This window comes from Corythoichthys intestinalis, chromosome 19, assembly GCF_030265065.1.
Source record: "Corythoichthys intestinalis isolate RoL2023-P3 chromosome 19, ASM3026506v1, whole genome shotgun sequence".
In the NCBI taxonomy this organism is placed as follows: Eukaryota; Metazoa; Chordata; class Actinopteri; order Syngnathiformes; family Syngnathidae; genus Corythoichthys; species Corythoichthys intestinalis.
In genome coordinates, this window is record NC_080413.1 from 16,630,459 (window position 1) to 16,643,244 (window position 12,786).

The following is a 12,786-nucleotide window of genomic DNA, read 5'->3' on the forward strand; positions in this document are numbered from 1 at the left end:
GCATATTGCATGTTTTCCTTTCTACTACAAATTATTACGTTTTATGCTCACACTGTGAGGCAGAATTGACTAAAAGAGAGGGGCAATGTATTTTTTTCATTTGAAAATGTATCCTAATTTTGGCGTCTATCAAGGCACTTAGGGTGGGACGCCTTCGCTTACAAGTTTTGTTTTTTACACTACTGGTGTCACTTTTCTCAACCGTCAACTATTGTACATCTTGGCCTGGCCTAAAAACAAACAGTATAGTAATTGTTATTTGTCAAGGCTCAAGTTGTTGCGGGTGTGTCCACTATCATTTTTTTAAATCCATTCCTTCATTATTCATGAGCAGATCACAATGAAATTTGGTAGGTATATTCTAGGGATGTATATTGAGCCTCGGAACCCAATTTTTGATTTTTTTGTTTTGTTTAAGGGCTCATTATTTAATTGTGGACTTGTTGTTGCCTGTAGTTTAGGAGGTTGCCAGTAAAGGGCATGTGCGCGCTTTATGTGCGGCCTTCAGTCTGTAGTCGTAAATTAGTACCGGTAGTCCCTGGGTTACAAACAAGTTCCGTTCCTATGCTGACGTAAATCCAAATTTCTGCGTATATCAGAATTAACCCTTTCAGTACCTCGACCCTCAAAATAACTTTACCAAAAAAATCCAAAAGTATCGTATTGTTTAATGATGGCGGATGCACTGCCCTCTGCTGGCAGCGTTTAATGATGGCAGATGCACTGCCCTCTGCTGGCAGCGTTGGGTCTGGCTGGACTGTCGCAGACTCGTCTGACACGGATAAAGCACAACTGCGCTCTGGTTTGGCCCACGTAAGGCTGGAAGTTGTTTCACCTAATATATTTGTATATGCATTTGTAATTAAGTCTTGAGCTATTTTGTGGAGTTTTGCGTGAGTGATTTGCTATGAGAATTGTAAATTTGTTAGCATTGGTAGCATTTAAGATAGCGGACCTATGTTAGGCGTATTAAACTAATTTAATCTACTAAATTTACATATTGATCAGACTATGTAGATGGACGTTTGAACATCAATTGTTTTGTGTCGTGTTTTACTGTTAATATGCGTGTCATTTTTAACTTAAGTGTACATATGTGTGTTACAGCTTTACAAATTGTCAAAAGTGAATGAAGCAAAAAGCTTCAAAAACCACAATTGCCTTGTCTGATGTCTGTCAAACTAAATAACTTAACGTTCAGTGAGGACATAACCAGTCATATTAAAGTAAAAAATAAGATACTGTGAAGTACAATAAGGTACTGTTTACGCGCTTAAAAAAAAAATAAAAAAACTGGCGTGGTAAAGTCAAAAACCCGTTGAAATCAAATCGAGTACAACATAACCTAGGGACTATCTGTACTTGTTTTACTAGTGATGACAAAGAACGTATCAAAGATATGAAATAATATGCTCAAATGGCTTGCCATAATTTTTTTATATTTTAAGTTATAGCATGGACTTGACAGCAAGGAACGGACATCTGTTCTGCACGGCTTGGCATCGGTCGCACCTCTTCACGGTCGCGTGAGTGTGAGGTGTGACGTCATAAGCGTGCATCGTAGAGCTGCTCCTGCTGGCTTCCTGCGCAACTAGTTTAGTCGAATCAGACGCCGCATGCAGAATGTCGGTGACGGTAGGTCGATCCATTGGGTACTTGCTCGGGTGGGACAGGAGGACTTTGTTGGTGTCGCTGAGTAGGAAGTCACCTCCCATCTGGAGAAATATATTTAATTAATGCTACTTGAGTTTGTTAAACCAGCAAAACTCGGCTAGATTCTTTGATACCTGGTAAATGTCCTCTAGCATGTGCATTGGGAATTCTGGGAAGTCTCTCTTCGCAGCTTGGTACTCAGAATATCGAAGCATGGAGTCAAAATTCATGACTTTAGCACAAGAGGAGACGAGTCCAAAGCTACGGTAAATCTAAGATAAACAAGACAAATATTAAGATGGTGTAAAATTCAAATTCTGGTAATATGGAGATTATTTGGATTGGTGGTAAACCTTCCTGTGTGGATCCAAGACCAAGTCCATGGTGCATTTTGTCTGCTGCAACCACAAACGAGCCCCCTTCAAGGGCCCAAACGACACCACCACGACTTTCACAGACCGAGCCTCAAGAGCAGCCTGGAAATAAGAAAACATGTTGAGACATTACATTTCAATCACAATGCTTATGTTAATTTGATTAATATAGGGGTAACTGACTATGCTCTCGCCCAGCTCGGCCACGTGATCACGTCACGGCAGTCATCCAAAGTGCCTGATGAGGACCAGTAGAAGCTTCTCACCCGGAGAACGGTACTGATCCAGAGAGACTCGCCTTCAAATGCAACACACACATTTATGCACACCCAAACACAGGATAAAAGAATAAGCCAACATCTCAACCAACCTAGACTATAATTACTTGCTGAAATGTAAATACGATTACTCACTTTCCACTGCGTCCATCAGTCAACAAAGTTTCAGAGCTAAAAATGTCTGCCACTTGTCCTCCTGATGACACAGGAGCACACGACGACTGAAGACTTTTGTCCACATGCTCCAGAAAGGAGTCCCACTCGCTCTGTACATACACATACACAAACACTATAGTCAGACAGAAGCAACCGTACATGGAGCGTGCATTTCCAAGTCAAAACCTTGAGTTCGAGGAGCTCATCAACCTTTTCCCTCACTGCTGCATGACTGAAAAAAAAAAAGTCAATAATTAGTTAAGGTAATTGACAATTGCGAATACACCGGAAACTCAAAATTGAAATTTAATGCGGATACGTATGTAAAAATTATACATATTCTTCAGAAGCAACTCTTACACAATGAGGAGCATAACTATTTGCACGCCTTGTGATTTTGTAAGTTCACCCACTTAGAAAATAGGTAGAGGTCTGAAATTTCAATCATAAAGGTCTGGAGACTGGCTAGGCCACTCCAGAACCTTGACATGCTTTTTACGCAGCCACTCCTTGGTCAGCTGGCTGTGTGCTTCAGTCATTGTCATGTTGGATGATCCAGCCACGACTCATCTTCATGTCTCTGACCAATGGAAAGACGTTGTGGCTCAAAATCTAACGATATATTTCACCATTCATCCTCGGCTTTATACAGTACGGTCGTCCTGTCCCCTTTGCCGAAAAGCAGCCCCAAAGCATGAGGTTTCCACCCCCATACTTCACAGTGGGGATGGTGTTCTTGGGATTGTACTCATCCTTCTTTTTCCTCCACACACAACGAGTAAATTTTGCACCAAAAAAGTACTTTGGTCTCATCTGACCACATGACTTTCTTCCATGACCCCTCTGCATCATTCAGATGGTCCCTGGCAAACTTCAGACAGGCCTTCACAGTTACTGGCTTCAACAGGGGAACCTTCTGAGCAATGCATGATTTTAAACCATTGCACCGTAGTGTTCTACTGACAGCAGCTTTTGAAACTGTGCATCCAGCTCTCTTCAGGTCATTGAACCGCTCCTGCCGTTTAGTTTTAGGCTGAGCTCTCACTTTTCTCATCATGACTGATGCCCCACCAGGAGAGATTTTGTAAGCAATGACAGTGTAAATGTTCAACTTATTTAATTTGAGATGGACAGTTAAATTTAACAGACCGTAATGTGATGTGACACAATACAAACAAACAATTTCCATCTATGGTCCCATGTAGGCTACAGTACAATACAACTGAGAGTGCTATGCCTGGCTGCTAAGCAACAAAATAGCATAATTAAACATCCTGTGCCTGCCCCCTCCACATCCCTGGGGTTATCAAGCCCTCAAACAGTGATGCGCCTTTTTGGACAGCAAAGTCATTTATAACATCAATGAAATCAAGTCTGTTCAGCCTCGCGCACCTGCTCCCAACAGACTAACATACATGATCTCCCATCACCTTCTCTCTGCTCGGCTCAACGCAAGCAGCATGTCTTGTCATGCCGCAGCTCAATAGACCCCAATCACATGACGTCACAACTCTGCCCCCCTGACTGGAGCTGCCATATTGTCCGTCAGCTCATCGTGTTTACATATTACCGCTACGTACATTCCTCCTATTACTGCGTGTTTTTCTGCTTGTCTAAGGAATCACCGCCTAGTAAACGAACCCAAAAACCTTCCTGACAATCGTTAACATTGATTAATCAAAATGGTGAAGGCATGTGTGGCGGTTGGTTGCAGTAACATAGAAGATAAACGGTCATTTTAGTAGTTGCTGTGTGCCCATTGTTAAAAGGGCAAATCTCGAAAGCAGCACGGTTTGTTTTTTCTCGGTTCATGATGCGTTTGTGTCGACAGCCGTTAGACAGCGGTGAAAAGATCAATATGATGCCAACACGATCGCAGACATCATCAGACGGAGACTACGAAGCTCGTCGCCACGGTCGCGCAGCTAGAAGGTGAGCGCAATAACAGGTGTTGTGCCGAAAAATGTGCCCTGCGTGAAATGTCCCCCCTGACGGGAGCGCCCACACGGAAACGCCTTTCTTGTACCGTGAATATGTATTATTTTACTCTGCTTGAACTAATAAATGTCATACCTGTGTGATTGTAATTGGGATATGGTCGTGAAAACCTGTAGACTAATACATTTATGTTCAAAGATGGTTATGTGGCCCAGTCCATGATTTGTTACTAAAATACAGTACTAATATTTTGTGTAATTTAATTATATAAAACTGATCTTACAGTCGTAAATCCATTACTGTAAGGCGTCCATGAAAACATTTGATGTTTTCACGTCAATAAAGCGTTATAAATAAGCGCTCCCGTCAGGGAGGACATTTCACGCGGGGCAGCTATTTTTCGGCACACACCGGCCTGTTGTCGATTAAGTTTCATTTTACAATCATGACAACGGTGATGCTCAGCTGACCAAATGTCGGTTTATATTCGGGCCGGTGCCGATTTTGGGTACCCGACTCCTCATCGTGACATAAACTGGAGTATGATTGGAAATTTTGTGGTCTCAGGACGAGCTCTGACGCACGGGACGGGACCGGACGGGAGGAAACATCGGTTTGGGCATCAAATATGGATCTGGCGACTGGATCGACCGAAGCTTTTCCAAATAACGGCTTTCATGCAACTCATCCAATTAGTTTACAGCGTCTGAAAGCACCGGGGCTTCCATAATTTGCAAGTGAATCCACCTTTAGAAACTACGATCATTGACAATACGGACACACAATGACGGAAAATATGACTCGAATCGGGCTTTGGTGGTCACTTTGATCGCGAATGTAAACGTTCAGTGTTAGCAGCTGTTGTTCATTACCGACATCACCGTCCGCAGCCAACTCTAGCCCTAATTCTCTAGCTTCTTGTCCCCCTTTTAAAAACTTCATCATTTTTTCTCGTTCACCTCTATGATATTCATTTTTTTTTTTCTTTTCTTTTCTGCACAACCGATTTATGAAGACTCACCATGTTTAGAGTTTATAACAATGACATACTTTAATTTCCCGCTTCAGGGCACGTACGTAGTGTAGCTTTGAGTGCGCCAGAGCGGGGTCAAACCATTCTCTGCTAAGACAGACGGATGGGGGGGGGGGGGGGGGTGTCAAACCATTCTCTCCTCAGACGGGGGGGGGGGGGGTCTTGGGCAAAAAATTTTGGGGGGGAAATGTTTAATATGTTAAAGTTTTTAAGTATACAGTGGGGAGAACAAGTATCAAATACTTGTTCTCCCCACTGTATATCGAGTAGAAAATAATATTTAATCAGACAATGATGTAAATAAAAAAGAAATATGTGAATGTAAAGTAAAATAATTTAAGGGTCATTAAGGGACCCCTATAGTCCTGAGACCCGGGACAACATACCCGGTTGTCCCGCCTGTCGACGGGCTTGGTGGTTAGTAAAGTGTTTTGGTGACAAATTGACTTTGAACAAACACTGAAAGAACTGGCACAGTAATATAATTATATGGTCATCTGTGAGAGTCTTCGACCTTTGATTTATTTGCTTTTTGAAACCTACCGATACAACTTCTGCCACGCGGCCTCAGCTTCACTCTTTTTCTTCACTCCAATACTGTGGGACAGCAAGAAAACACACTGTGATTTTTTCCGCTTCCGAATCATTTGTTTAACCTCAAAAGAGAATGAAACTCACCTTTTGTAGAAGTCTGCTCCGGCTGCAATTAGGCCCAGCAAAGTTGCAATTTTATATGGGACAAAATCTTCCATGGAGACTGAAAGCAAACAATAACACTATATAATTGAAGGGCAGCCATTTAGGAGGAAAAAAAAATCAATATTTTTGTATTGTTACTGTGTGATTTCTTTAAAATGTTCTTTTCAAAACTGAAAAAAGTGAGGGTATTCTACGCACACAGCTTTTGCCATACGTCATTGACATTTCCGTTTTAAATTCTTTTATCGAAACGAAAGAAATTTGAATTCAACACATACTAATGCAAGACAATTGGTATTTACTCTCCACTTGGTGGGAAAAAAACAGTCTCGCCTCGTGTAGTACAAATTGGTCGCCTTTTTCTATTGACATTTCAATCAAATTCGTAGTAACGACAAGTGTCACATTTTCAGTTTCAAACTTATTAGTGATTTTTATAAAGCCCAATGAACAGCAGCCAAAGCGGTTCAAAACATGACTTCAATATGTGAAAAATAAATGTACATTTAATGGTTCAAAGCCACTTTTTTAGTCATCCTACCCTCAGCATCTTTCTTAGCCTGTTGAAGTAGCGCATTGCCCAGGGTGACGAGCTGCTTCAAGGCGGCAGCGAGGCTCTCCTCCTCCTGCATAACGTCTGCCTCCATGCCCGGCAGTAGTCTCCTTACCTGAAAGACTTCAGTACAGTTCGACTATGGACAGTACAGAACTTTACATCGACTATAAACCCACGCTTCCACAACACTGAACCTGAAAGGCGGGCGCTTCCGGAATACCATGTGACCAGTGAACACTAGTGTTGTATCGGTCGCGAACGATTCGTTCTTTTTGAACGAATTGTTTGGGTGAACGAGACCGAACTAATCACCATCTGCACTGATTCGTTCTATGAAGTTGGTGGCGCTTGTTCGCTGCGTGGGAGGGCGTTGAGCAAGCGGCAGCGTCTTCTGACATCGCACACGACCAATCAGACGCCAGCCTCATCGCGGGCAGGGGAGGGAGCGGAAACAGAATCATGGCGTATGTCACTCATTTCCACGTGTGGCCAATAAGCAGCCAGCGTGCAGGCAGGGGGGAAAGACTGAGTTTTGTCACTTCCCGTTCAGTGATTCGGTCCTCCGGTTCCTGACCTAGCTTGCTGCTAACTTGACTTTCCAGTAATGACTATGCGGTGAACGAGTCATAAAATGAAAGGAAACGACTTTGTCACATATTTGTTAACGTGGAGCCTATCAAATGCTGCTCAAAAAGACAAAAACACCACACAAATCTAGCGAGCATGGTTTAGTGTTCTACTTTTCTCAACAGACTCGGGACTGTGCCTATGACGATATACTATCAAATTTACAGTAATTTAAAACACGCGTAGCTACGAGGCAAGCAAAACCTGAGCTGCGGTCGCGTGACGGCAGTGAAGCGGGCAGAGAACTGTCACTATATGGAGGCTTCATGGCAGCGATATGTACCTCATATGTGCACAGAAAAAAAATATTTAGTATGATCACCATAATACTGATTTGCAATGAAACTGTATATACATGTCAATTTTTTCCGAGTGGTTTTTTTTTTTTTTTTCGTGTCAGAGGGTGTCGGTTGGTTTGACAAATTATGTCAATCCGTCCATCATGTGCTACTCAAGCGCCCCAAAAACAAAGCGCGCGGACACGGGAGATGTCGCAATATGTCTACATTTTTCTTAACAGACTAATGAGAGTAGAAAGGCGAAATCATAAAGCAAACAATTATTTCTCGTCAGCATTTGACGATCTGAGATGCGGGGACGACAGGGGAGCTGACCGGATTATTTTATTTATTAATACCAGTGCAAAAATTCAAAACGATCATCTTAATAATAAAAAACAAAAATACAACAGAGCGAGAGGTTAATATGATGTGTTGGCCGTTCCATAATTAGAAATTAAACTTTCGATTTATTTTTGTTTTCGTGACAGCAGGCATGCCGCGTTGGCTGTTAGCAGCAGCATTGTATATGTGAGCAAGATCATGCTAAAGAAAGTCCGTGCGCCCCCGACCCCAACCCCCCGCTCCCCCCACAAAAGGAAAATGTTTAACCGTGTCCTCAATCGAAATGCAAGCACGAGCCATGACTTTGATCCCATTAAACTAGGACAGACGACGCGGAAGTTCTCCCTCGCTTTTGCAGCAGCGGGAGGGAGACGAGGCTGTCTCTGAGAGCAGAATGATATCGCCTGTCATTCATTTCTGAAACTACGACGAGTGGTCAATGTGCAAGAGAGGGAGGGACCAAGCAATGTCACTTCCCGTTCAGTTATACTGCGAAGCGGTCTTTGGGGATTCGTTCGGCAACGTCACTTCCCGTTCACTAACCGAACGATTCATTTGGGTGGGGAGGGAGATGAGGGGGGCGAACGATTCGTTGAACGATTCGTTTGAACGAATCGTTTTACTGAACGAACCGGAATGGATTCGTTTACTCAAGTGAACGACAGATCCCGTCACTAGTGAACACTGGGTTTAAAGACAGGATTTGGTGGCCTCTATAGGTAAGAAGGAGCACTGCATTTGCTACAAGCCAAACTACTGAATTTACAGGAAAAAAAGTGAAAAAGATAAATTTATTCTTATACATTCTTAAATATTTTCCCTATAAAATCTATAAGTATTTATTTGTGGTAGTTTTTCAAATTATGCATCATAGACCTCATAATGTTTTGACGGGACATGGGGCGCGGGGCAGATTCATAGGGGGCCTGTCTCTCCGTCAAAGCTGACCGAGTGGAAACAGACAAAGAGCTTTTTCCAGTGAAAATTCTTGTGAATAAATGCTTAAATCCCTGACTTCTTTATAGATATGGACGTAAAACACTCCAATTCTTGGTTGAAAGCAAGAAAAAATGTACAGGTAGCATTTATTTTACGTAAATATTGCGAACTATGAGGCTAGTCGGTAAGGAAATTAGCGTCCGCCAAATGTAAACAAAGAGCTTCTTCCGTTGAAATTTCTTGTGAATAAATGCTTAAATCCCTAATTCTTTATAGATATGGACGTAAAACAGTCTCGATTCTTGGTTAAAAGCTATAAAAAAAAATTTAAAAAAAACATGCAGGTAGCATTTATTTTACGTAAATATTGCGAACAATGAGGCTAGTCAGTAAGAAATTTAGCGCCCGCCAAATGTAAACAAAGAGCTTTTGCCATTAAAAATTCTCGTGAATAAATGCTTAAATCCCTGAATTCTTTATCGATATGGACCTAAAACAGTCTCGATTCTTGGTTAAAAAAAAAAAAAAAAAAACGTGCAGGTGGCATTTATTGTACGTAAATGTTGCGAACAATGAGGCTAGTCGGTAAGGTAATTAGCGGCCGCCAAATGTAAACAAAGAGCTTCTTCTGTTGAAAGTTCTTGTGAATAAATGCTTAAATCCCTGAATTCTTTATAGATATGGACGTAAAAGTCTCGATTCTTGGTTAAAAGCTAAAAAAAAAAAAAACGTGCAGTTAGCATTTATTTTACGTAAATATTGCGAACTATAAGGCTAGTTGGTAAGGAAATTAGCGGCCGCCAAATGTAAACAAAGCTTTTTCCGTTAAAAATTCTTGTGAATAAATGCTTAAATCCCTGAATTCTTTATAGATATGGACGTAAAACAGTCTCGATTCTTGGTTAAAAGCAAAAAAAACGGGCAGGTAACATTTATTTTACGTACATATTGCGAACTATGAGGCTAGTCAGTAAGAAAATTAGCGGCCGCCAAATGTAAACAAAGAGCTGTTTCCGTTAAAAATTCTTGTGAATAAATGCTTAAATCCCTGATTTCTTTATAGATATGGATGTGAAACAGTCTCGATTCTTGGTTAAAAACACACACAAAAAAAACGGGCAGTTAGCATTTATTTTACGTAAATATGTTGAATGTGCTGCTAGTTAAGTCACTGTGGCGGCCCCCTTAGTACAACAAAGAAATTTTTGGTTTGAAAATTCTTGTGAATAAATGCTTAAATCCCTGAATTCTTTATAGATATGGAGGTAAAACAGTCTCGATTCTTGGTTAAAAGCGAAAAAACCGTGCCGGTAGCATTTATTTTACGTAAATATTGCGAAGTATAATGAATCTAATAACACTTTGTGTAATGACAATAAAGGCGTTCTAATCGATTCCAATGCTGTAGTGGCTAATTTCTCCCACAAATTTTTTTCACGTTTCAAAATGCATGCATGGTACGAAAATTATAATCATTACCTTAAATCCTCGAACAAATCACTCCTGAGATAATCCTTCCTGTTTGTATGCAGTACAACTTTAGTACTTTTTCAACATATATCCAGCGGTGGATCGCAGCATGTCGCTGGGACGGACTGCGTATAACTGAAGCGGATTGTGGGATTGCCCCCTACTTGAAGGCGTGGCGCACTGAAGGTCGAATCTGACCAGTCTATCATTATGAAGTCTATATATGTACAGTATTATGAACACTGTAGGTCACATAACCAATGGATGAAGTGGTGCACAGCCTCAATTAAATCTTATAGTTCTTAAGATATTCATATCTAAGCAATATTTTTAATATTTCTTGCAAGATACCTCATAAATGTAATTAACTACTTGAAAGAACAGATCACTAACAACTGTAGCCACTCAATTTTGAAGGTCAAAGAAAGTATTTTTGCAATCCAAATATTTTTCGCGTTAGAAAATTCCTTGAAGGCAACAACGTCTTAATTAGAAAACAAATGTAACAAATAGCATGTCAATGTGGGTCAACCATTTTAATTGCTGGAAAACATTCACTCAAAAATCCCTGCACGTTTCCACACTACTAGTGCGGTACAAAATAGGGTCGATATTTTGAACACAATGAACTTTTTTTTTTCTTCTGCAGACATTCAATGGAGAATTGGTGCAACACTTCAATTTTAAAGGAACTGAAATAAGCCGAAAGAGAACTCTTAAACGTTTGGCCTGCTTGTGCTTCAAATGAACAGCTTTGATGTCGGTATTAAAACAGAGGTGGGCAAAAAGTTACGACCAGTCAGAATATGGTTGCAAGTTGTATCTTTGTTTAATACTTTCAGGCTTATGTTGGCTAGTTTAACCACATTTTTTAAAACTAAAATATGGTCTTGAAGACTAAACTGGAATGATTCCTCATACCTGTGCTTAAGTAGAACTGCATGTAAACCTCCCTTCTTTAACTTCAACTTCCAATTTGTTTTTCAAACAAAACAAATCCTCCCGTCATAGAAACAATTTATCCTAATAGCCACCTTATTTCAAGGTCAACAACAGCCATCTTACTGCTAGGGTTTCTATACTGTGGCTTTTTAACCCCAATAAAATGTTGACATTTAATGTAATTACTAGGGCTGACAAAATTATCGCATTAACGGGCGGTAATTAATTTTTTAAATTAATCACGTTAAAATATTTGACGCAATTAACGCACATGCCCTGCTCAAACAGATTAAAATGACAGCACAGTGTCATGTCCACTTGTTACTTGTGTTTTTTGTCTCCGTCTGCTGGCGCTTTGGTGAGACTGATTTTATGGGTTTAAGCACCATGAGCATTGTGTAATCATTGACATCAACAATGGCGAGCTACTAGTTTTTGATTGAAAATTTTACAAATTTTCTTAAAACGAAAACATTATGAGGTGTTTTAATATAAAATTTCTATAACTTGTACTAACATTTATCTTTTAAGAACTAAAAGTCTATCCATGGATCGCTTTAACAGAATGTTAATGCCATCTTGTTGATTTATTGTTAATACACAGGGGTGCACATAAGTGGTCCGCATGCGCGCATGCGTCCTGGAGGTAGACAAACGCGCTGGCCCTCAACAGCTTCCATACGCTTTTGCGTACCGATGGCTGACCACTGTATTTGCGGCGGACACGAGAAAATAACTTCTCAAAATGTCGAAGAGGCAGGCCACACCGAGTAATTACTTCCATGTTCCCCCACCCCCGTCAAAAGACAGACAGACGACAGAGACGTCACCGGAGCTACCGAAAAAAAGGACTTTAGCTGAAATGTGGCTACAGGAGGTACCGTGGCTAGAAGCAAATGATGCTCGCACGGAAATGCGGTACAAAATGTGCCGTGAGAATCCCAATGTCGCCGATAAGAGCAGCGCATTTTATGTAGGGTCAAAGAATTTCAGCCATCCAAACCTTGAAAAGCACGAAAAAAACAGAGAGCATGTGGCAATTAAGCAAACTATCGATGTCTAACAGGACCCCACTCGCCCTATGGACAAGTGGCGGAATAGGGCGGAATAAAGGTAATGAACAGCGACATGCACTGACAAACGTGTTTTTGCTCGCATTTTACAAAGCTAAACATGCACATTCAATGAGGTCTTATGAGGAGGACATCCCACTTTTAAAAAGGCTTGGAGTTAATGTGGGAGCCGCATAATGCCCTTTATTTTGAATTGGTGCTTTTTATTTCTTTACATTTCACTTCAAAGTAATGGCAATTTTTTGTGCCAGTTGATCTTAATCAAGCATTAATTGTTAATATAATTAATCAAAGTTAATTAATAATTAAATTTATCGCATCAGGCGGGTCGGCTCTCAAGCTCAATGAGGACCAAGTCACATTTCCAGGTCCTCCTCTGAGAACCTGGGCAAAAAAATTATGTGCACCCCTGTTAATACAGTACT

General features: G+C 40.9%; 1 protein-coding gene across 1 annotated transcript; it reads right to left on the bottom strand.

Annotated features, from left to right (window-relative positions):
• Positions 1-88: 88 nt before the first annotated feature.
• On the bottom strand, positions 89-6,929 carry selenol (selenoprotein L). The gene is made up of 9 exons (XM_057822091.1): positions 6,673-6,929; positions 6,111-6,189; positions 5,976-6,029; positions 2,648-2,693; positions 2,441-2,571; positions 2,211-2,325; positions 2,007-2,129; positions 1,788-1,925; positions 89-1,715 (listed from the first exon to the last, which is right to left on the bottom strand). Exons 1-9 carry the CDS (start codon positions 6,776-6,778, stop codon positions 1,449-1,451), a joined length of 1,059 nt encoding a protein of 352 aa, XP_057678074.1. The 5' UTR covers positions 6,779-6,929; the 3' UTR covers positions 89-1,448.
• Between the last annotated feature and the right edge of the window lie 5,857 nt (positions 6,930-12,786).